Source organism: Quercus suber, unplaced genomic scaffold (genome assembly GCF_002906115.3).
Source record: "Quercus suber isolate HL8 unplaced genomic scaffold, Cork oak 2.0 scaffold_51, whole genome shotgun sequence".
NCBI lineage: Eukaryota > Viridiplantae > Streptophyta > Magnoliopsida > Fagales > Fagaceae > Quercus > Quercus suber.
In genome coordinates this window covers 1253693-1276928 of record NW_027069516.1, presented here as the reverse complement: position 1 = coordinate 1276928, position 23236 = coordinate 1253693, and the positions used below count along the sequence as shown (strand labels likewise).

The 23236-nt window shown below is 34.0% G+C and overlaps 3 protein-coding genes across 8 annotated transcripts; 1 reads left to right on the top strand and 2 right to left on the bottom strand.

Annotated features, from left to right (window-relative positions):
- Window positions 1–694: 694 nt before the first annotated feature.
- On the top strand, window positions 695–6672 carry LOC112023230 (phosphopantothenate--cysteine ligase 2). Of its 5 annotated transcripts, none has more exons than XM_065771930.1 (11): window positions 695–975; window positions 1289–1408; window positions 1865–2109; window positions 2229–2352; window positions 2443–2487; window positions 2594–2679; window positions 3048–3119; window positions 3224–3312; window positions 4456–4557; window positions 5570–5689; window positions 6120–6672. In XM_065771930.1, exons 3-11 carry the CDS (start codon window positions 1962–1964, stop codon window positions 6357–6359), a joined length of 1026 nt encoding a protein of 341 aa, XP_065628002.1. In that variant the 5' UTR covers window positions 695–975; window positions 1289–1408; window positions 1865–1961; the 3' UTR covers window positions 6360–6672. The 5 variants fall into 5 exon arrangements, with proteins under 5 accessions (XP_065628002.1, XP_065628003.1, XP_065628001.1 ...); XM_065771929.1 differs by having other exon boundaries at window positions 696–975; window positions 1952–2109; XM_065771931.1 differs by lacking the exon at window positions 1289–1408 and having other exon boundaries at window positions 1952–2109.
- A 3058-nt stretch (window positions 6673–9730) lies between these two features.
- Window positions 9731–14399, bottom strand: LOC112023231 (uncharacterized). The gene is made up of 5 exons (XM_024055852.2): window positions 13929–14399; window positions 13231–13305; window positions 12846–12985; window positions 10634–10771; window positions 9731–10143 (listed from the first exon to the last, which is right to left on the bottom strand). Exons 1-5 carry the CDS (start codon window positions 14179–14181, stop codon window positions 9934–9936), a joined length of 816 nt encoding a protein of 271 aa, XP_023911620.2. The 5' UTR covers window positions 14182–14399; the 3' UTR covers window positions 9731–9933.
- Window positions 14400–14940: 541 nt separating this feature from the next.
- On the bottom strand, window positions 14941–22790 carry LOC112023229 (transcription factor TGA7). 2 transcript variants are annotated; one of them, XM_024055846.2, is made up of 10 exons: window positions 22628–22790; window positions 22184–22254; window positions 19705–19887; window positions 19541–19612; window positions 19074–19133; window positions 18911–18988; window positions 18108–18168; window positions 16669–16940; window positions 15744–15971; window positions 14941–15385 (listed from the first exon to the last, which is right to left on the bottom strand). In XM_024055846.2, the coding sequence occupies exons 3-10, from the start codon at window positions 19816–19818 to the stop codon at window positions 15233–15235; spliced, it is 1038 nt and encodes a 345-aa protein (XP_023911614.1). In that variant the 5' UTR covers window positions 19819–19887; window positions 22184–22254; window positions 22628–22790; the 3' UTR covers window positions 14941–15232. The 2 variants fall into 2 exon arrangements, with proteins under 2 accessions (XP_023911614.1, XP_023911615.1); XM_024055847.2 differs by lacking the exon at window positions 22628–22790 and adding an exon at window positions 22572–22590.
- Between the last annotated feature and the right edge of the window lie 446 nt (window positions 22791–23236).

The window sequence follows — 23236 nt, the reverse complement described above, 5'->3', positions numbered from 1 at the left end:
TGTTCGAAAACCACTTTAACCACTCTAATTTAAAAAAATGACACTTTACTCACATATAGTTTAATCCATTAATAAAATGTTGCCCATGTGTGGCCTTGTTGTTAGTCTAACACCATAAAATTTAAAAACACATTAGAAACTGAATCAAAACATAAAATCTTGGGTAAAATATCATTTTCGTCCCTAAACTATCACAAAAGTTCATTTTTGGTCCCTAAACTTTCAAAAGTTCGTTTTTCATCCCTAAACTATCACAAAAGTTTGTTTTTCGTCCCTAAACTTTCAAAAGTTCTATTTTCGTCCCTAAACTTTTCCAAACATATTGATTTTTGTCCCTCCGTCTGACGGAGTGCTGACGTGGTTTTGACAGAGCACTGATGTGGGAGGGACGAAAATCAATACATTTGGAAAAGTTTAGGGACGAAAATAGAACTTTTGAAAGTTTAGGGACGAAAAACAAACTTTTGTGATAGTTTAGGGACGAAAAACGAACTTTTGAAAGTTTAGGGACCAAAAATGAACTTTTGTGATAGTTTAGGGACGAAAATGATATTTTACCCTAAAATCTTAACTTAAAAACACAATAGCAACTAAATCAAAACATAAAATCTTAGAGAAACAAACCTGCCCTACAACCTTCACCGTCTCTCTTTATTATTTATTCCTTTCATTTTCTGGTTTGAAAAATACTTAAGCCGTTCATCAGAACTTAGCCCACAAGTAAAATAAGTTCCCACCTAAAATCAAGGTTCCATATTTCACTCCCAACACTTCCTTCTCAGTTACCACATCGGACCATATCCACACAACACAACCCCGTACGCCTAACAGAGTCCTATGTTATCGTATCAACGAAATTTCATTATATAAAATTACAAATCCAACTTTACAAGTCTCCTCCTTCAATTTCAACCCAATTAATATTCACTCTCATCTCTCTCTAGCTTCAGAGTCCCTTGCCTTTTAATTTATCAGGTAAGAAATTCTATACTTTGGATATTTCCCTTTGCATTAAATTATAGAGAAAAATGAAATTTTTGTAACAAAATTAGAATCTCAGATTTTTTTTTTTTGATTTATTCAAACTCATATTAAAGTCGAGTAAAATATCTTTTTTTAATCCACAGATAAATAATGTTTCATTTTTTAAACCTAACGTGAATGAAGTATTTTTGGTTTATGTTTTTTGGGCAAAGTACAGATGTAATCTCAAAAGAAAATTTAAAAAAAAAATAAAAAAAAATAAAAGAAAAAGTACTAGTCCTATAATGAACGAATTTCACTGCAGAAACATTTGAGCTCTCGAAACAGTCTCCCTGGAATATCTATATAGACGCTTTCAAGTCTTCTTATCTCACACACACAATTGAAAACTTTGACCCTTTCACTCATTTCTCACATTTTTGAGGTAAGTGATTGTACTGTAAACTCAATCAAAATTCTTCCTTTTTTCTTTGCTTCGTTTTTGTATTGGTTCTGGTACCTCAGCGGGTTCATGTTCATTGATGGGGTTACAAATCCCATCATTTTTAACTAGTTTCTGCGTGGGATTTGTTTGTTATGCTTTCTCTGAGGTTAACATTTATCTAAATTTTAATGGGTATTATTAAAAATAAAAAATTTATTGCCTAATTGGATCTGTTTTCAATTCCTTTCATATTATAGTAATGATCTTAAAGTTTTTTTTTTGGGTTGGGTTTAAATTTAGTATTCATATACTTATTCTTTTAGTTAAGAGTATAAGGTAGCTTTTATATCACGCTGATGTTTCATATTTCATTCACTATCTTCTTTCTTTTTTTCTTTTGTTGTTGTTGTTGTTGTCGCTGTTGCTGTTGCTGTTGTTCTTAATATCCTCTATCAGCTATCAAGTCCCAAACTTGTGGGCTATGACATGATTTCTGTGTGTGTGAATTCAAGTTTGGGGTTTTTGACAAGAAAATAACTGTAGGATTTTTGTGATGGATATAACAAATGGACTGGGAGTTCCACAAGAAACACTGGATGCAGAAATCAAATCATTTTTTGAATCAGCTCCTCCTCTAAAAAACAGTGATGATATCGGTGAAAAATTGAAGAAATTCATCGAGAGGAATTCGTTATCACTAGGCAAGTTCACCCTCTAGTTTAATCACATGGATACATTTTTTAAGTTTCTTGACTTGAATTGGTCTCCATTTATTATATATTAAATAGAGTGTTCGTTTTGATTTGAAACATGTTTTTAGGAAATGGAGAAGCTAGGAGAGTTGTGTGTGTGACATCCGGTGGTACAACTGTTCCTTTGGAGCAACGTTGTGTGCGCTTCATTGATAACTTCAGCTCGGGCCATAGAGGGGCAACATCCACGGAGTATGGCACTTTACTCCTTATTGAACGAATTTTTTAATTTGCAATGCGACATGATATGTTAACTATATTGGTATGCTGATTGTCTTGCAGGTATTTTATAAAGGCCGGATATGCAGTTATCTTTTTATATAGGAGGTGAGTTCTAGTCTTTAATGTGTTTTATGCTATCCATTAACTCCAAGAAGTTTACAAGTGGGAATTCTTCTTGTCATATGGTGGGTAATGTATGGAATTTATGCAGGGGATCCTACCAGCCATACTGTAGATCTCTTCCTGAGGATCCCTTACTTGAATGTTTTGAATACACTGATGAGTCTAGTATACGAGGTTTGTAGCTTCTGTTACTTGAAAGCCATGACCCAATTATTCCATATAAAAAATGCCAAGATGTCAATTTTTCTCCACAATCACCTTAGTCGCATTATATCTTGTTATCTATTATTTATGTTTCTCTTTAGAAGTTAATTTTTTTTTTCTTAAAGATTTTGTGAACTGATATGTAGGACTTAATCATAGAATGACATAACTGGAGTGGGATTTGGGGTTTTTTGTCTTTTGATTGTGGGAGTGGAATTTTTTATTGTTACTTTCTCCTGTATTTTTTTAGAACTTTAATTTCAAATTCTTACGATCAAATATTATATAATGCACTGATGGTTCTTATTAAAATGACTGAATTTTGTTTCATAATTCAGTGCGCGAGTCACATTCTGAAGCAGTGAAGAAGGCTATTTCTGAGCATCATGCTGTATGGACTATTGATATATGTATATGTGTTTTGCATGTTTTTCTTCCCCTTTTCCCCTTGAATTTTGACTCTTTGCTCTCTTTGTTTATAATGCGATGGATGAAGATTAACTCAGCATAACAGTGGGCCACTTTGGCTTTTTGTTATTGCAGGCAGTAGCAGAAGGCTTCTTGTTAAAACTTCCCTTTACAACCATATTTGAGTATCTTCAGGTGATCATTATTTGTTTTTCTTTGTCAGTTTACTTTTAATTGTATAATTTCATATTTTTCTTGAAGACAGTAAAAGCTACAGAATATTGCTTAGGTGAAAAAAAAAAGTTTATATATAACATTTAGGAGTCTTAACTCTTAGGGTCCGTTTGGATGAAGGAGTGGAAAAGTGGGAGGATGGAAAATATTTAGTTTTCCCTCTTGTGTGTTTGGTTGGAGGGGTGAAAAAGTGGGAGAGTGGAAAACTCTTTTGTTTGGTTAGAGAGAAAAAGGGAAGGATGAAAAATGTAATTTATATAAATTGACTATTATACCCTTGTTACATAATATGTAAGAAATAGATATATTTGTACTCATTACATAATATAAAATTTATCACATCATATATATAAATTTATATTATTATAATGTAAAAATTAGATCAGGTCACGTTGAAAAAAAAAAAAACAGAGAGAAGAGAACTTTCAGGTCACATTGAAAAAAAAAAATTTGGGAGGGCATTAGTTGAAAAAAAAAAAAACAGAGAGAAGAGAACTTTCAGGTCACATTGAAAAAAAAAAATTTGGGAGGGCATTATGGTAAAACTGCACTCATTGCTTTTCCTCCCAATTTGGGAGAAAAAAAATTGTGGGCCCGGGAGAGAAAATTTTCTCTCGGGTTTTCCACTCCCCCTGTTTTCTTCCCATTCCCAAACAGAGGAAAACTCAGTTTTCCACTCCATTTTCCTTCTTACACTTCCATCCTTCCTAAATTCCACCCAACCAAACACAGTGTTAAGGTTGTATGATTTGTTTTCTGTTGGATGGCTTTACTTCATGTACAATGCCCCTTGAACAGTCAACAGTTTTTTTCCCTTTTTTATTATTAGTTTTTGGCACTGAATTGCATTTGATGATTATATTGAATCCCTTATTGTGCAAATTGCTGCTTGTATATGGTTACCCTTTCCCTTGTATAAATTTATTATTTCTCTTTGGTAAAACCATTTTGTTAAAGTGCCTAGGTATTATAAAATATTTGTTTTATTTATTGTTTCAGGCTAATTTTCCAACCTAGAAACTTGTTGCTGCTTTATTTGATGTTGCAAAAGTGTGTGGTGGCTTTGGACATAGTAGTGACTACCTACTCTTTGATTATGAGCAGATGTTGCAGATGGTTGCAACTTCATTGAGGAGTCTTGGGGCACATGCAATGTTTTATCTTGCAGCTGCAGTTTCTGACTTTTATGTTCCTTGGAAGAGCATGGTAATGGTTTAATATGTTGAATATTGTCTTTCTTTTATTCCATCTTTTTGGATGCATTCGGTACTCAAGGAAAAAAAAAATTTATCCCTTGGAAGGTTTTTAATTCTTTTTAATAGGTGAGCTTATGCCTGGCCTTTATGGTCCTTGAATTAGCCTAGCAATGATTTAATATATTTAGAGCTTTTAAAGATTGCACTTTTGAGTTTTTACTCCCTCTTTACTGCTGCATTTGGTACTCTGGAAAATGGATTTTGTGAACACTGAAAGAATTTTTACTTAATTTGTAAACCAACAATAAGCTTGGTGCTATTTTTTCTGATATTCAAGAAAATCTGACAGATGATAATTTATAATTGTATGTTTGAGGTTTTTTTGAAAGGGGAAAAAAAGGAAAAAAAGAAAATAAAAGGGTTAGTTATTGTATTTCTTATTCATCTTGTCTCACGCATCACTTAATTGGCAATCATATATTGCTGGGGTAAAATAATTTTGATCTTCTTTGTCATTTTATTTTGACCATGGTAGAGCACATGATTGTTTACAGAATTCTCCCAATATCATCATGTATAAACAGACTGAAAATCAATTCTTTGTTATAAATGTATTAAAAAATGGTATTTAACAAAATCTATCAGATATTGGTCTGACTTGGAGTAAGTTCAGTCTTTCGCTGGTTAGCTGCATGTTGGATTTTAGGCTGGCTATATAATTCAAATTCATCTAAAATTAGTATCATATTTTATATCAGTAACAACAAAAACCTAAGAAGAGCACAGATTTTCCTTTTGAAGTTCCTACTGTAGCCAAGGAAGTTAGCTCAAATTTATTTAACTTAGCATATTAGATTTTGCGCCATTTCCTTAGCATAGGATTCCTCTATTAGAAACTTGTGACTGCTCTCATAACTTTAGTCCACTCTTCTATTGACTCACAAACAAGTGCTGAGAAATACTTTTCATGAAATTGGAAAGTCTTGTACTTTTCTTTATAAAAGATATGGTTTTGTTTGCAGGCAGAACACAAAATACAATCAGCATCTGGTCCTCTGGACATGCGACTTGTTCAAGTGCCAAAGATGCTCTCGGTACTGAGGAAAGATTGGGCTCCAATGGCTTTCTGCATATCTTTCAAGGTTGGATATTTTTGCCACCACTAGTTAATTGTACTTGGGTGAATATAAAAGGTTTGACATACCCATAAATTATTTTATAACGGTATATAGCAACATCTGCAATGATGTCATGAGAGAGAGAATCAGTGAGGCAAGGTCATCTGTGGGGGACTTAACATAGGTTTGTTTGGGACTTCCACTGAACAGAGATGCATTCACAATTTTTTTAGCTTCATATACTTCTTTGGTAATGTGAATTTGAGAAATAGAAAAGGATAGGCAAAGGATGTATGATCTTTCATAATCCCCTATGTCTTAAAGAAAGTGGAGGGCCTGTTACTCTCCCTTCCATTGGAACTTTGCATAGAAAGCATTTTGCTATAAGTTCCTAGACTTTTTATTATTTTATAATGAGATGGTACTAAAAGTTTTCCTTTGCTTGACTAAACAGCTAGAGACAGATATAAAAATACTTTTGGAGAAGGCGGATATGGCTCTTAAAAAGTACAAGATGCATATGGTTGTGGCAAATGAGCTTTTAACTCGCAAAGACGAGGTTGTAGTTGTTACAAGCAATGAAAAGATACTAGTTCACCGTGACAAGACTGAAGTTGGTGATGTTGTGGAGAATCCCTTGATTAGAGTTATTGTGGAGAGACATTCAGCTTATGTTGAGAAGTCGGATATATGATATCTAAGCCTAAATCATCAAAAGTTGATATAGCAAACATTTACCAAAAATTACTTTATGATAGCAGGTCCTTATGATAATCATTTGGATTATATGGTAGGCTGACTTGCCTTTTGGCAAAAAATAAAAAGATATAAAAAGCAAATTTTGATTTCAATCAAAGTGCTTACAGAATAACTTCAAAGGGGGGAGATTATGGCAAACATTGTAATCTCTCTATACTGTGACAAAAAGTGAATAAAGTTGTTCCAACATTGTAATCTCTATATACTGTGACAAAAAGTGAATAAAGTTGCTCCTTGTATTGATAATAGGGTTTCCTCTTTCCTATTATGTCTCAAAGAAATTTGAAGTTATGAAATATAAAATATTATTGTCCATTGATGCAGTTTGACTTCGCATGCGTCTGTATTTTGGGTTATATATTTTGTTAACAGTTAATCCCAAGCCCACAAAAACAAGGGTTGTAAGTTGATGGTCAACGTAAAATTTAATCACTTGATTATGAATTACTGCAGTTTCATTGAACATCATAAGCAGCTACACTAAAACCATAATGTCATGCACTTATATCTATGTGATATCAGGCCGATATATGTGAAATTGGAAAAGTTAAAAATCCTTCTTAAAAGAGTTGACGTCTGTCAATGCTGTATGCTGTATGGTGTATGCTCTGATCTATCAAATAACATTGCTTGACCTCCTTTCTGTACCTAACCCTACAGGCTAGAGGTGGGTCTCCTGAATCATTGAATCCAAAGAATTCACGGATGGTTTGTTTGGTGTGAAATTGTCATCTATGTTTTTTTATCTTTTTTATTTTTCAGTGTGAAATGGAACCAACACAATTGTGTTCGCATTAGCATATGACAACCCATGACATCCCAAAAAACTGACGTCAAGTGTTTGGGCTGATCACATTAGTCAGAAAATATTGAAGCCACACTTTCAGAGATCCTAAGCCCAGCTAGGTGCATTTCAAATTTTGAAGCAGCAGAAAGTAATTATTGGCAATAATGTTGCCTCTTCATTCAGCTTGACAGCCTTGAGTTTTAGATCTTGCTTGATGAGCTGCATAGTTGCCATTTTATTTATTCAGATGGCTCTTTCCTAGTTGTCAAGCCCTCACCACCTGGAGTCAGTTAAGAAAGCTGCGATCCTAATACAACATTTCTAAATGATTTTATCTTATATAACAGTTGTATATAACACCCTTTGAGTATCCACATTGGTGATGCTAAATAGTTATATTGCTATTTTTAGCACCATTAAATACTAAATTGTGCCCTACAATGGTGGAGCCAAATCTATATTTTTTGGCTCCACAACTATAGTGCACAGCCAAAAGTAACTGACTGCTTTTGATTATTTTACTCATTTTTATTCTTTCTTTTATTCTTATTTCTCTTTTGCGTTCTCTGTATTCACACTGCTATTGTTTATGCGTTCACACTTCTTTTACTCATTTTTTTTTTCTTTTTCTATATAGCGTTCACACTACTATTGTTCTTTATTCTTATTATTTTATTATGATATTTATATTATTTTATTGTGTTGAAAGTTAAAATAAATCTACTGATACTGGATATTTTGTAAAATGAGTAAGTAACATAGATAAAGTAACTTTTTGTGGTGTCAAATAAATAAAAATATAACTCCACTAATATGGATGCTCTTACATGTGAATTATATGGAAAGCAAGAAATAAAGCTGATTCTATAATACAACTTCCCATTGTTCAAATTGTAATTTGATTGCGTACCAACACCCAAATTGACCGGCTTAACTCAACCTCATTTTAAAGATATTGCAACTGTTTAAGCCGTGAACTTATGGCTCCTTAAGTTTCTTTTTTTTTTTTTTTTGAGAAGGGGCTCCTTAAGTTTCAAGTGCATTAAATCGCAATGTTTCAGCCCATAAGGCTATAGAGTAGTTCCAGGAAAGAAGGGATATGTGGACCTAACCTTGTGAAACTATCTATGCCTAGTAAGAGTACAAGTACAACTTCCAAGTCAAAAGCCTATCGGGCCACAGGTCCGCATACAACTTTATCACGCTTATATAAGTTTGAGAAAATTACACTTTACTACCTTAAATTATGCCCCATATTACACTTTATACTCTAAACTATTCGAATGCACAGTTTACACCCTAAACTATGACCATTGTTACACTTTGCACCCAAACGTTAGTTTTACCATTAAGTTTGACAGAAATATAAAACATGTGACTTGCACATGTGTATTACTTAAGTGAGACAAACTTAAAAGACCAAAAACCCCCCATCTTCTCAATCAATTAAATTTTTTGCCTAGCTCTCTCATGTGTACTAGCCCCCTCTCCCCAAATCAAAAATCCCTGCAGTCATAAATCCCCAAATCAAAATCATCTTTGGCACTACCCCATTGCTCCACCACCATGATACCACTCTTAATTGTGGAGCAACACATTTTATTTATCAACTTTTAGATAAGCCGATGATTTTGCAATATAGCAAGTGAAAATTGGTTTTGAAGGAAAAGCTGTTACGGTGGAGCAATGAGTAATGGTTTTCAGAATAACCCTCCATGCTAGTTTCTTGGATTGTTGTAAAAAACTAAATATGTGCACAAACAACAAAGAACAGCAAATGATGATAGAAAAATTCAGTTGAAAGATTAGTATATAATCCAATTATTAATACTGCAGAATAGTATCTTCCTGTCCTTCCCTAGGCATCAAGATCGAAGAATGTCAAATGTCATCCATATCTACACACTTCCCATCCTTGAAGCACACTGCCAACTATATAAACATGAATAGCAAAAAAATACTAAGCTGCAACGAGCACGAAAATCTAGATCATTTTTTTCCCAGAAGGTTATCTAAAACATTAAGTCCAGAGACTGATGCTTCTAGGAATAATGGTAGTGGAGTGGTAGTGGTGTCAAAGATGATTTTGATTTGGGGATTTAGGATTGCAAGGATTTTGATTTGGGGGAGAGGGGCTGATACGCACAAGCACACGAGAAACCTGAGAAAAAAAAAAGTTTCGTTTTTAATTGATTAGGAAGAAGGGGGTTTTGGTCTTTTAAATTTGTGCCGCTTAAGCAATGCACATGTGAAAGTCACATGATTCATATTTCCATCAAACTTAACTGTAAAACTAACATCAGAGTGCAAAGTGTTACAAGGATCATAGTTTAAAGTGCAAATTGTGCATTCGAGTAGTTTATGATGCAAAGTGTAATCTGGAACATAGTTTAGGATGGTAATGTGTAATTTGCCCTATAAGTTTCTTATAGCATAATCACCTTTCACCATTCCAGCAAAATAAGTACCAGGTACCAACTAAAAACAATGGCTCCATTCCAAACAGGTGAACAACTGACTAAACATCACGCAGGGCGTGTGTGACACACCCAGAAAGCACTTCTTTATTTGTAAATGGTAATTTCCCATTCATTTCTCTAAACACTTGAAGGAATACTATACATTTTCCCCTTTTTATACAATAAATTTATGTATCACCAACAGATACTCTAGAATGTATTCTATAATACGATTTTGGATGACGGTGAGTGAAGTAAATTGTCTACAGCGCCTCATCATCATCTGTCTCAAGTTCAAGACCCTCTGCAGCTAAAAGTTGACCGATTACCTTTTTCTTCTCTTCTTCTGCTTTCTTTCGCATCAAATCCCTTTTCTTTAGGACAAGTGTATGCCGTTTAAGGGTGCTGGAGAAATACTCCTGGGATGCCTTTTTTTCTCTGGCCAGAATTCTTTTCTCTTCTTCAGGGTCAACCTGGAATTGCAATAGATTTTAAGCAAGAATTGTAGTAAAAATGTGGAGAATAATTAAAGGATTCTATTAGTGAAAAGTGAGATCAAAGAAGAAACTTTGCGGAAGCTATTATTTTAAATGTGAATCACCAGAAAATATGGTGTGGTACGATGCCTATAGCTATACTTTTCTAACTGCAAGAGGCAGGGCCTTTCAGTATCCATCAAATAATTAGAAGGGAAGAATTATATCTTTAATGCTGCACAAAACAATTATAATTTTATTTGAAAAATATAAAAGAGAACAAAGTGCTAGGTCAATAGGCTGTTAGAAGAGAGATATGGAGCTTGAGAGCATTCTTTTACTGGTAAGTTACACACAAACCTATTTCTAAACCACTACCTCACCCTCCACCCCAATCTTGTCAGAGGAGGAAGTGTCGTTTGAGTTGAGATATGGTAGCTTGAGAGCAATTTTTTCAACTAGCTGGAGATATAATTTAAAATAATACCTTTGAACGAGCAAGACGGCGAGCACGAAGACTCATTTCACGCTGCTGCTGCTCAGCCCAAGCTGCAATGGCCATATCACCCCGCTGATCAAAAGCTTTTCTCTTTTTCATAAGCCACTCCATCCATGCTTGAGATGCCTGATATATTAGTGAACATAAAACACCATTACTAAAGCAGCTAACGTGAGGATTCAATTAATAAATTTGCAAAAAACGCATCATCTAATCAATAACCAATGAACTGAATCATCAATTTTATGCATATGTAAAAGAGATAGTGCATTTGGAGGCTGGAAGTTTATGTATTTTGGAAGCTGAATGGTGCACTAAGGGTTCATTTAGGATCTGCTTATTTTGCTGAAACTGAAAACTTTTTGCTGAAAGTGCTGTAGATAAAGGTAAAAATTAGCTGAAATAATATAGTGATACCCATGAATAATACCAAAAAGTGCAGTAGGACTCATGAATAGTAGTAAAAATAAACTGAATAGTAAAATAAGTTGGTAAAAATAATTTTTGCCAAATGAACACTAAAGCTCTGTTTGAATAGAAATGATTTGCGTTTGCGTTTGGTTTGTTCTGCGTTTTTGGCATTTTTTTTTTTTTTCTAATAAGTCCAGTGCCTGTTGCATTGTTCATGGGACATGAACAGTGCAATCCATGAACAGTGCAATCAGGCCAATGAACAGTAAATTCATTAATGAACAGATATATATATATATATATTTTTTTTATTGTTTTCATTTTTCAGTTTTCAGCAAAATAAGTGGTATCCAAACGCATACTAAGGATATGTTTGGATACCGCTTATTTTGCTGAAACTGAAAAATTATTGCTGAAAGTACTATAGATAAAGGTAAAAGTTAGTTGAAATAGTATAGTGGGGCCTATGAATTGTGCCAAAAAGTGCAATGAGGCTATGAATAGTAGCAAAAATAAGCTGAATAGTGAAATAATTTTAATTTTTAATCCTAACCCAAATGCACACTAAGTTGAAGAATTGAATGTGAACAGTTTAAATAAAACTGAAATTGATTATTTTAGCATCGACATTTAGGTGAAAAATATACTCCAAAGCATCTTGGTCAATATCTCAACCAAGAGTTTAGAGCCTTACATATTTACCCTGTAGGACAACCTATGTGAAGCACTAAAACAAATTATGTATATTTACAGGCATGATATTGAATATGTTTATATCTTTCATAAAACTAAAGCACAGAATGCAAAGCAAAGACTTAAAGGTAACTATACTCAACAGAATTGTTAGAAATCAAAATAAAGGCTTGGTAAATTGGACTAATTGATTATGCTAAAATACTTTGCAAGTATTGCACAAAAAAGCAGAAAAAGTTAGAAGGATCGGCTTGATAATTGATTAGAATATGAAGAGAGAATTTAGTGTTCTTTGTATTGCTTAATGATTGTTATATTCTTGCTTTCATATGTTTGAGCAGTCCTATAATCTCCCCACCCAAAAGTTTCACACTGGAGTAGCAAATAAAATTTGCTAATGATTATCTATGTATTTTGTATGTCATAAAACTGCCAAATCATGCTACCTTAGAACTCCTAAGCTGATTATTATAGTGATTATTTTCACATTTTCTTGTATAAATAGACTAAATAGTGGTATGAGAATTTTAGTTTTGAAATTATTTAACAATACCATAATAGGTGATTTATAACACAAAGCTCCCAAAATATCTCATGAATGCATGCTTCATGTAGCTTTACCATGAAACTAGAAAATTTTAAAATTCATAAATAATTGGCTTTGCCCATTCTCATGGTAATGTTGTGGTGAAGAAATTCTCCGGAACTGCTTTTTACTAAATAGTACAACGATACAATTCTTGTGAGCATGTGCAAAGTTGTCAGATTCCAAATGCAGATAGTATTGTGCTACAATAGTTTATAACGCAATCAGGAACTTCACAAAGGATAAATGAAAGTAACAACATATGATTCATAATAAAGGTAATCACCAAGTATAATTACCAATAATTTCAATATAACACTAAAATTCTTGAATGCCAAGCTGTCCAATGATTAACATATATAAAATAAAAATTAGACATCTTTTCTATGCTCCATAATAATACTAAAAAAATATTAGCATGTGGACATCTAAAGCAAACTATGAAGTGACACAGTGATTAAAATATAAATTATTATAATTTTGTTTAAAGTATAAATTATTATAACTTACTTTCATTGGGTTGACCCGGTTATCCATATCATATTTCCTCCGCTTCTCATCATCTACGAGCAACTCATAAGCAGCTTGAATCTTAATAAATCTAGCTTCGGCTGTTTCTCCTTCCTCAAGAGTCCCTCTACCGTCATAAACTTGAAACAATAAAGATGACTGGATCAATACCAAGTCCAAGAATAAGGGCCAACTTCTAAGCATAAGCATACACTGTACAGAACAGCAAATAAGAAACAAGTTGCAGGGGATATTTTGCGCTGACATCCACCATGAAATTAACACAACCAACCCCTCCCTTACACTTCCAACCCAAAAAAAATCTATAGAAACAATACATATGAAAACTTAACCCGAAAAGTGGAAGTTATAGTAAAGGACAAACCATCTGGATGATAAAATTTGGCCAAGCGTCTGTAAGCCAACTTTATTTGCTCCTCATCAGCATCTCTCTCTAACTCTGTACCAAAACCAAAGGAAACAAATTTGAGACACAATTTGTTATGCACCCATCAACATTCAAATAGAACAAACCTTCCAAAAGTCTAAAAGTTACCTAACAGCACATAAACTTGAATAACATGCTTATGTATAAGTTACAAACATAGATAAAAACCATACCTTTTTAAATGTATAAAGCTTTAATTTTTTTCTTCTTCAATAATCTAATTCATCCTTTTGTCCAATTATTCACATATATAAGACTGTTACAAATTGTTGCCTTAAATGATAAATTACCGATTATCTGAAATGTTTAAGCTTTTGGAACAATTAACAATTTTTTTACGATTACCTCCCACTTTAAAATTTTTTCACAATTTGGGCCCCACAGCAGTTTTGTCCCACAAGTAAAGGGGATGTTAGTTTAAATTATTAAATTAATCGTTTCTTCGAGCTTTTAAGACAATCCATAATTTATCACAAATTATTCAAATCCACACACACATATTATTGTAAAAGCTTACAAAGCACATAATCACTAAATAAAAAATAAAAATTTCTTGTAATTGTAATTGTGTGTATGATTTCTAGAACTGATTTGAAAGCTATGGGGAACTGAAAAAGAAAAAGAGAAATAGATACCGAGAGTTTCGTAGGGAGATCTCTGATCGGACCAATTGGAAGCGTGAACCATGGTCCTCCTCTGGTTGACACGAAACCAGGGCTCAGCACCATTGGAATTCAAGCCCAAGGAATCGAACCAGGGAGAGGAGAATTGAGGCCTGTAATTAGGGTTTGGAAGCGAAACCCTAGGTCGAGCTCGCTGTCTCTGTCTGCAACAAATGATGGAGGAGAACACCGTGTACGGCCTACATGTTGTTCTCAGATTGCTCATCTTCTATCCGCACAAATCGCTCAGTTTCGAACCCCCAAACCCTAAAGGCTTCAATTTTATTTCAACAATTAAAAAAAAAAATGGCGTGATTTGCGTAGCTGAGCTGAGGTTTAGCTTTCACAAGGTTGAAGACGTGAAGGAAGTTGAAAGAGGTTCTGATAATGGGACCTACATTTGAGAATCTTACTGAATCTGAATTTTCATTTTTCATTTTTCATTTTTTTTTTTAATTTCAAAATGATTTATCCTATATAGTCCAAATCTTTTGGAATATTTTTCTTTCTTTATTTTTATTTTTATTTTCCAAAATTGGGATTTATGGACGGTTAGGCTTTCTTTACAATGACAGTTGAGATTTAGATAAAATTACCTTTTTGCTCATTTCCTCATCCCATAATAATGAATAAGATTTCCTATGTTTTTTTTTTTTTTTTTTTGGAATTAGAATTCCTATTCCTAATAACATGGCCTTTTTCGTCAAATACTCTGTTTTTGCAAAAAAAAAATTATTAAAAAGCCTTTATCCAAAGTTATTTAGTTATGTAGATTTTTTTTTTTTTTTTTTTTTAAATTCCATTTTGCTAACATTGAGTTTAGTGAACTTGAATTTTAAGGATCATCTGATAGATATCTTTCTTAAGTTTAAAATATCAGTTTAATTTAATCAGTAGATTATATACAGCTTCTTTTAACACACTCTTTTTTTTGTACATTTTATTTAAGAAAATGAAATTAAGCTCAGCCAAATAAAGCAACATGTTTAGACAATAAATACTTACTTCAAATTTACCTTTTATCACAATATACACAATACAGTCTTATAACATGCACTGTAATTTATAGGGAAACTTAAAAAATTTCCCAAGTTTCTTCTTGATACACAACCTTGAGATTTATATTTACACCTTATCAAACTAGATAAAACTGCTGTGAAGCAGAAAGCACAGGATTCATATCCTTTGCAGCTGCGTCCTGAACAAGGGTGGTGACTAGTACTACAATCTATGTATATATATATATATATATAGTGATTCTACAGGTGCTTTCTAGGTTATGCAGGTTCACGAGGACGAGCAGACCAAAGCGAACTGAGAGCACGGAGACGATGGAAGTACTCCCCCAAGCCAAGCAAGCCTCGAGCTGATTGCCGGATTGTTAGGATACGACACATTTGCTGCAGAGTTTGTTGCCTAAGGTGATCTGCCTGCTTTGTACAAGGGTGACAGTTCAGTGATTAATTTGAAAGGGCAATGCATAATATAGACATGGTAAAAATTCTAAAAACTCTTAAGACACACAAACTTTGGTCCTAGATAATGGATATTTGTTTCACCATGGTTAGATTCTTGGGCCAGATTTTAATATTAATAAGTGAATGAGTATATAAACTATAAAGTGGTTTTGTTTTTACAGCCCATAGGTCTGGCTGCTCTCTTCATTTGAAGACACATTGGTGTCTTACATCTTCAAGAAGCCAACTTTGAACTCATAGAAGCTTACTTGACATTTGTGAGTTAACTGCCCTATATGCACTTCAACAGCAACCATCTAATATAAATTACCTGGTTCACAAATCCCTCAAGGGCCTCCAACTTCTCCATTGCAGCAATCATCTGAGACCCATAATTACTTGCATTTACAGATTCAGCTCCTATGTTCTGAGCCAGACTCTGCTGCAGTTTATCCATTCCCTGTGAGAGAGCATCTTCTGCTTGCTGAGATGACCTTCTGAGGTTACGAACACTCTGAATTTGGGTATCGGTCAATGGTTCAAGCTGTGGCAAGAGGACCTACCAAAATAAAAAGAGCACCTCATATTTGGTTGCACTATAGCACAATCAAATCATGATGATATAATTAATTAATCTGAGACTCAATGCATGAGACTGTTGTTAAATGAACCAAAAACATTGGTCTAATAAGGAAACAGCTTGAAGTAGATAAGCAATTTAGCATAATATTAACTTTCTGACTGACCTAGATTTATATTCTTGAAGAGCAAATAGTTAATTTCACAACAACTAAACAAAATAAAAAATATTGCACAACTAATAAAGCAACTTATCAAAGTGACATTTCCAGCTATATTGATGTTCTAAAAATTATTTGAACGCACTACCAACATCCATAATGTCCCAAATGCTAAGCATTTCCGTACCACCTTGCTCTGCTAATTATCATGCAACAACTTCAAAGTGGTGAAATTTTGTAAATTCCTTGAGGTTGAAGAATTATGCCATTTTTCCAAAACAGTGGCAGAATGCTGCATGATTAACTTTAATTTTTTTTAATAAAAAAATTAATATGCCTGATTAAAAATAGTTTGTTCAGATATGCAGTCCTACTACAGAGTTGAAGATATGGCATTCCATAGTGATAACTCCCAGATAGTGATGATGTAAATAGAGAGTCAATCCCAAAAACTAAAATGCAAATGAAGAGACTAAAGCAGTCTTCAAGAACTGAGATAAATGAACTACTTATTACATTTAGAAGCTCTGACGGGCGGAATCCACCAATCCAATGGAAGAAACGTTCTGCTGATGTTCTCCACACCCCAGATATTAAATAAAAGACATCAGCCTTTGCGGCATCTGCCTTCATGCGAAAAAGATTATAATAATGACTGTAGCCATTCTCAACAAGTATATTAAGTTCTACGTCAGTAATATGAGCTTGCAGTGCATTTCTAAGCTCACAAATCTGTCTATTTTGTTCTTCGACCCAGTGTGCATATTCCATTTCAAATGCTGCTATGCCTGCAAGATCCACAGTTGGGACAATTTCAAGAACAAAACAACTTTAATGACAAAAGTAGTAAACAGGACAGGCAATTGTTTTCACAAAAAGGAAACTTTCAAATGTCATGCTTATTTTTGTATGTATGCTATATACATACACATATAGAGATATAAATTTAATTATAGCTGATCATATGTACTTCAGAATCATATCAAGATGTTTGGTTTGTGCATCATTCTTTGAGAGGCAAACCACACGAGAGAGTGAGACAGTGCTTCCCTACTCCACACACACAGAGAGCTCTCAGAAATAATCAAAAAAGCACTAAAGAAGATACTTTCATTGCTCTCTCTCTGGCTTGGTAAGATTAGAAGCTAAGACCTTCCAACAACCCCACACCTCCCCCCAGATTATCCTGAGTTTATGAGGAACTAGTCCTATATAACAGGTACATAACATAAAAGAGCTGCTTTATGAAACTATTGAAGACATAGTGATTAGAAGATGGAAATGGGCTCGTCTCTAGGGTAATCAACACCATGTTAGTCTGTTTCTTTTATATGTCAATACAACTTTCCTACCTTAGAAGTCTGACAAAAAGATGCAACCCCGTTCCATTAGGTATTAGGGGAAAAAAACTTAAAGCATGGGAATAATGAAACTTGGAGTCTCATCCAAGGAAGAGAACTCTAGGTCTGAAAGGATGGAACAGATCATAAAAAGAACTTTCAGGGGCAAAGAAAAATCTTGCAAGAGTCATTGTCTTTGTTTCAGAATACAGTTCTTCTCTAGTAACTGGGCAAAACAACAGCTAAGAAAACTAGGATGACACTCTTTTCCACATTTATCGTATGAACCTTCATTAAATTTCAGAGATACATTTACTGCTAAGAGATTTCTACATTCAATAAAAAATAGGAATTACTGACAAAGTTATTATGATTATTATATTAGGTAAAACTTGAATATGAAAATATCAGTGCATGAATCTGTCAAGCTGAACTCTACTTGTACATTGTCTACTATCTCATATTCAGAAGGATGCATGTCCACAATTTAGGTTTTAGAAATTGCATAAGAAATAAAAATATTGACTGAACTCTAAGAGTAAAGAGTAGAAGAACACATAGGTAGAGCAAAGACATGATATAGAACAACAATTACCAGCAATTAGAATCACAAACCTGAGTTCACATTTCCAGAGAATCCTACATGACTGGTATCTGGTGGACATATGTAGACACCCTACAATCAGGGATTCAGTAGTTATCAGATGGATACAAAATTTGAATGCATGATCAATGAGTAAATACATTTGATGATCTGGGGAATACTGAATATGGTGTGTTGGGTTACACATATGAGTGAAGTCCCACATTGAATAAAGATGAGAAGAATGAGTGGTTAATATAACATAATTGAGCATATACCCATTAGGTTTAGGCCTTTTGAGTTAAAGTGTGTCTCTATATGTTATATTAATTACTCAAGAAAGCTCTCTAAGAAATTTATCCCCCCAACAAGAGGTACAGCCCACACACAAAGATCCTGGAGAAAAAAAAATAATGGTGTGGTGCGAGGTTCCCATGGACATGGATGTGTGGGGTTTCCATGGATGTGCGTGCGGGATTGACACATAATTCCCATGGATGTCGTACGAAATACCCATGGATGATGCGTTGATGAAATGAAAAGCCCATTAGGCAAGGGAGAGTAAGTAGGACTTGTTCATGGCCTACAAAGAGATCTTGAAGCCCACAGAGAGGCAGAAACTCACACGTGAGGGGGAGATTGTTGGGTTTCATGTTTGAGTGAAGTCCCACATTGAATAAATATGAGAAGAATGAGTGGTTAATATAACATAATTGAACACATTCCCATTAGGTTTAAGCCTTTTGGGTTAAAGTGTGTCTCTATATATTATATTAGTTACTTAAGGAAGCTCCCTAAGGTGTTTATCCCTCCAACATGGTGAGCTTCCACTAACCTGCTTCCTAGCTCTCTCAAGCTCCTGCTCCAGTTGAGCCAGCTTCAAACGGCTTGTTTCCAACTGTTGGACATAGGCCTACGAAAATAAAATAAAAATTGAAACTTAATGAGCTTGATAAATTCCAACAATGAAGTTATTACAGGAATGCAAATCTTTTTACCTTTTTCCGCAAGCGACTTTTTCGAGCAGCTTCACGATTTTGTGCTAGACGTCTTTGTACCTGTACATAGATATGTGCATTTACATTACCAACACTGATTTAGCAACTGATGGCCTACTTAGATCAGATGCTTATGTGCTCAGTATGACCAGGTGATATTCGGTTGCCCACATGGGTCCTAGTCAAAGTAAACACCACATAATTGAATTTGAATAAAGTATGGAAAAAAAAAATCCTTGATGAACAATCCATAAAAGTAGCAAACAGTGTTTAGCACTTGAAACAGCACATATTTTCTTTCATGTAATATATGCACAATCAGATGCTCTCCCAACTTGATAATAATATGATGCACTCTGTGTGATGAAATATAAAATAAATAACAAGAAGATGACATGGATATATTTCCTAAGAGTACAGAATTGTGGATGGGGGTAGAGATAGACCATATGGTGCAATTTTTTCACCTTATCACCAGGCTTGTTTGCTTCTTGTTCAATTCCAGAAGGTCCCATCGAATCATGAGAAATAAATTCAGTCTAGCAGATCATTTGAGAAAATCATTAGAGTACAATATATAAAATAACTCTAATATTAAAAAACAAAGAGATCCAATTTCATGTATATTCACCTTGTTTTCCAGCCTAGCGTCCACCTGTAAAATTGTGGAAGCATTCGGGATACTATCAACTTTAAAGGTATCTCCCCACATGCTAACCTGTTGGAATGGCTCGTATATGCCCATCCTTCTTGAGGTGACGATATAAGTTGATCGAAAGCTTCTATAAATTGACTAACAAGCTTATTAACTCTCCTGCAGCATTACAATAATGAAAGAATTAAAAAAAACTAAACTTGTCATCCTGAATTAAAATTAGAAATGTTGGGAATGTTAAGAGATTAATAGAATGACCAATTGTAAAGTTGATGATAACAGAGCAACAAAACTCCCAATTTCATAAATGGTGAAATTGAAATTTAAAAAAATTGGGAGTTTTTTGATTCTCAAAAAAAAAAAAAAAAAAAACTCCCAATTTCATAAATGGTTAACTCTTTTCCATGCATATTGTTTCTGATCAATGAAATGAGTGGTACAAAATTTTTTGAAAACCATCTACCACTATTAGCCAGATCACAAATATTGGTTTCTTTAAAAATTTGGTCATGCTCAGGATAAGCAGTATCTCTGGTCAAAATCAGCTAATTGACACACAAAGCATACAAAGTGCGAGGGCATATACCCAATGGTGGATATATGCTCTCACACACAAAGCTAATTGAGCAGTTGTCAGCTGGCATTTTCATTTCATTACCTACTGATACACCATGAGATTTCTACCTAAACTTACATGTTTAGTTGTTTGCACAAGAAAATGATAGGCAACAAAAAGACCTAAACCTGAAAATTTGATGTTGAGATGGGCAAACTTATGACACAGATGGAAAGCAGAAATGGACAGCATAAAGCTTCCGCTGAAACAGTTATTTGATTGCTTATAGACTGTAGGTTTCTGAATCTCAGGAAGTGAATTAAAGAATTGAGGATCAATGCCCAAAGCCTAAACTTATTACAATCATTAGGAGAAAATAACACTTAACAGCAAAATGTAAGGAAGATGATCCACCCACAATGAGCCCTATACAGCAAAAACTAACGTAACACTTGCTGTTCTTCATGCATTTCTGCATCCGTCAGGACGATGGTGAAATCTCCCTATTATCATCCTCTCATAAAACAACCAAAATGTATTCCAAGTGCACATAAAAGCATATCTTTGTCATGCTTGTTGCATTTTTCTCACCTCAACCAATTTTTAGATCTCAATCAAGAGTAAAGCCCAATTTTTAAGACTATTAATTGTATTCAACAAACCCCAAATATATAGCAAGTTCAGTGATTCCGTCATTAAGATAGGTAAAAAGTTCTTAGAAAAATCAGCTTAAATTAGGAGCTACATCAACATCCATAAGCACTGACAATATTAACAGTTCAAAGCAGATAGGGGGAAATAAAACAGCCCTTGTGTGGATTCAACCCAATCACACATTCTGTAAGAGGAAGAGAGGCAAGAGTCCACTAATGATGTTCCAAAGGCAACAGTGGTGCTCCCTTTGTGGCATTCACTATGTGTTAGTCCTTCTCTCTTAGGTGCCTTCCATATTTGTCGAAGATGACTGAATGCAAAAGGCTTGTTGGGCTCATAACTAGAGATCTAAATCCTCTGTTGTGTTATGTATTTGTTTCTAGAAACCATATCATGTATCAAAAGTCAAAACAGTAAATTGTTGGCAACAATCAAGGCTAGCTACTATATGAACGGCTCTTTTCTCCACAGCTAACCTATGAAAATTCCATCAAAGTTTAAGCCTCTACGTCTTTCCTTAACAAGAATCTCGAACATGGGGAACTAATAAATCAACCTTTCTGACAAGTCAAAGTCAAATTCAGTAATTCCAACTACTAAAGATATTTAGCTATACTTTTAAGATTGATAAATGTTTGCCTATATTCTCCACCACATGTCTCAACAATCTAACACAAAATTGTCCTACATAATGGCCAGTAATTGTAATAACATGTTCTGATCTTTCATAAATCAGAATAGGTGAAAAGTCATTTCATCAATAAAAGAAGCAGAGTCACTAACTTATTAACCAGTGGATTAAAATATCATACTTAACTGGAAGCAGAATAATTAGAAAATTGGACTGGTTCCCCAATTTCTTTGTGAAACTAATTATACTTATTAACCTGTGGATTAAACTATCATAATTCGGGTGGTTTGTATTCAAATGAAATCAACTCAATTCTGGTAAAAATAAGGTTATAAGCATAGGGCAACTATACATGAGAAAGATTTGCAGCTTCCAATTTTTCAATAAGATTGAGCAAAGGGAATCCAGTCTGCGCATGTGCCCCGTGCACGCACACACACGTGTATTGAGATAGATGATTTCAACATCTACTGCCATTGTGATTGAGCTCTAGCTCAAATGGCACCTGTGGTCACGTGTTCAAAATCCATACCACTTCAAAAAGAAAACAAGCAAAAAAAAAACAAAAACTTTCAAGTAACATTGACAAGAGCAAGTAACCATAGTGCGTTTACCTTCACAACAAGCGGCAATGAATGAATCCTTTGCAGCAAAATGGCGCCAAAATCACATGATTCATTAAAAACTAGCCAAAAACAAAGAAGTACTAAATTAGCCAGAATTCTACAAGTAGAAACAAAAAATTCCCACCAAAAGGGTATATATAACAAAGTCCCAACTTTGTAAACAACATTAAAACAACCCCACAATAGTTTTTTCTTTCTTTCTCTTTTGGGATGAATATGGAGTTTCATTCAACCACACTGAAAATAGTACTACAAAACTGCTCCACCAGTACAAAACTACAAATCAGAAGCAGCTTAATACTGCAAAACCATAAGCACTTTCAACTAACTTAACAAAGAACAAACCAACTAAGGCTCAGTTCAGTTGGAAACTCACAAATTGGAACACAGAGAGAGAGAGAGAGAGAGAGAGAGCAAAAGTTTGAGTAGTACCTAAACTTGATGATTAACTGCAAAGTTCCAAATTAAGCCGAGTGAGGCCTATAATTTGGTATTTAAAACTGTCTTAAGCTCAGCTTCAGCGAATTAATAATGTCTATTCCACGACGAAAGCAAACAAGAATCCAAAAGTAACATAACGACTAAAGATTAAAGAAACGGAACCCAATAAAAAAATAAAGATGAATAAGAACAAAACATTATTATATTTAATCAATAAACTAGTAAAAATGTTTGGTCCATTATTTGAATGCTACAGTCAAACGTTAACGTGGCTGTGTTCCCACTAAAGAAGTACTACTAATTAAAAGTGCTCCCAACCACAACCAAAACCAAAATGAATAAAAGTGGTGGTGTGGTTTGTTGCTAAGAATGCTCGTATTACTTACCATGATACTTGACAAAAGTTGAATTGGCACTTTCTCAAACGTGTTGTGCATGTAATGATAATTTTATTAATCAAAACTAGTAGTATACATGGTATTACCCTTAATCAAATGGTATTACCCTTAATTTTATCAATGAAGACCTATAATATATATGGTATTACTTTTATCGTCATGTAACTTAGACTTGATAAGTTGATACCGAATTTTAAAAAAA

What these genes read in the sequence shown, in the direction of transcription:
- LOC112023230 (XM_065771928.1), top strand. An exon ending in TGATGAGTCTAGTATACGAG is followed by an intron (nt 2,680 to 3,047) that starts GTTTGTAGCTTC and finishes TTCATAATTCAG; the next exon opens with TGCGCGAGTCACATTCTGAA. An exon ending in CCATATTTGAGTATCTTCAG is followed by an intron (nt 3,313 to 4,455) that starts GTGATCATTATT and finishes GATTATGAGCAG; the next exon opens with ATGTTGCAGATGGTTGCAAC.
- LOC112023231 (XM_024055852.2), bottom strand. Translation starts at nt 14,181, where the DNA reads ATGAGCAATCTGAGAACAACATGTAGGCCGTACACGGTGTTCTCCTCC. An exon ending in ATCTCCCTACGAAACTCTCG is followed by an intron (nt 13,306 to 13,928) that starts GTATCTATTTCT and finishes GTTTTGGTACAG; the next exon opens with AGTTAGAGAGAGATGCTGAT. An exon ending in CAAATTTTATCATCCAGATG is followed by an intron (nt 12,986 to 13,230) that starts GTTTGTCCTTTA and finishes TATTGTTTCAAG; the next exon opens with TTTATGACGGTAGAGGGACT.
- LOC112023229 (XM_024055846.2), bottom strand. Translation starts at nt 19,818, where the DNA reads ATGGGCATATACGAGCCATTCCAACAGGTTAGCATGTGGGGAGATACC. An exon ending in AAAGTCGCTTGCGGAAAAAG is followed by an intron (nt 18,989 to 19,073) that starts GTAAAAAGATTT and finishes TTATTTTCGTAG; the next exon opens with GCCTATGTCCAACAGTTGGA. An exon ending in TTGAGGGATTTGTGAACCAG is followed by an intron (nt 15,386 to 15,743) that starts GTAATTTATATT and finishes TGTACAAAGCAG; the next exon opens with GCAGATCACCTTAGGCAACA.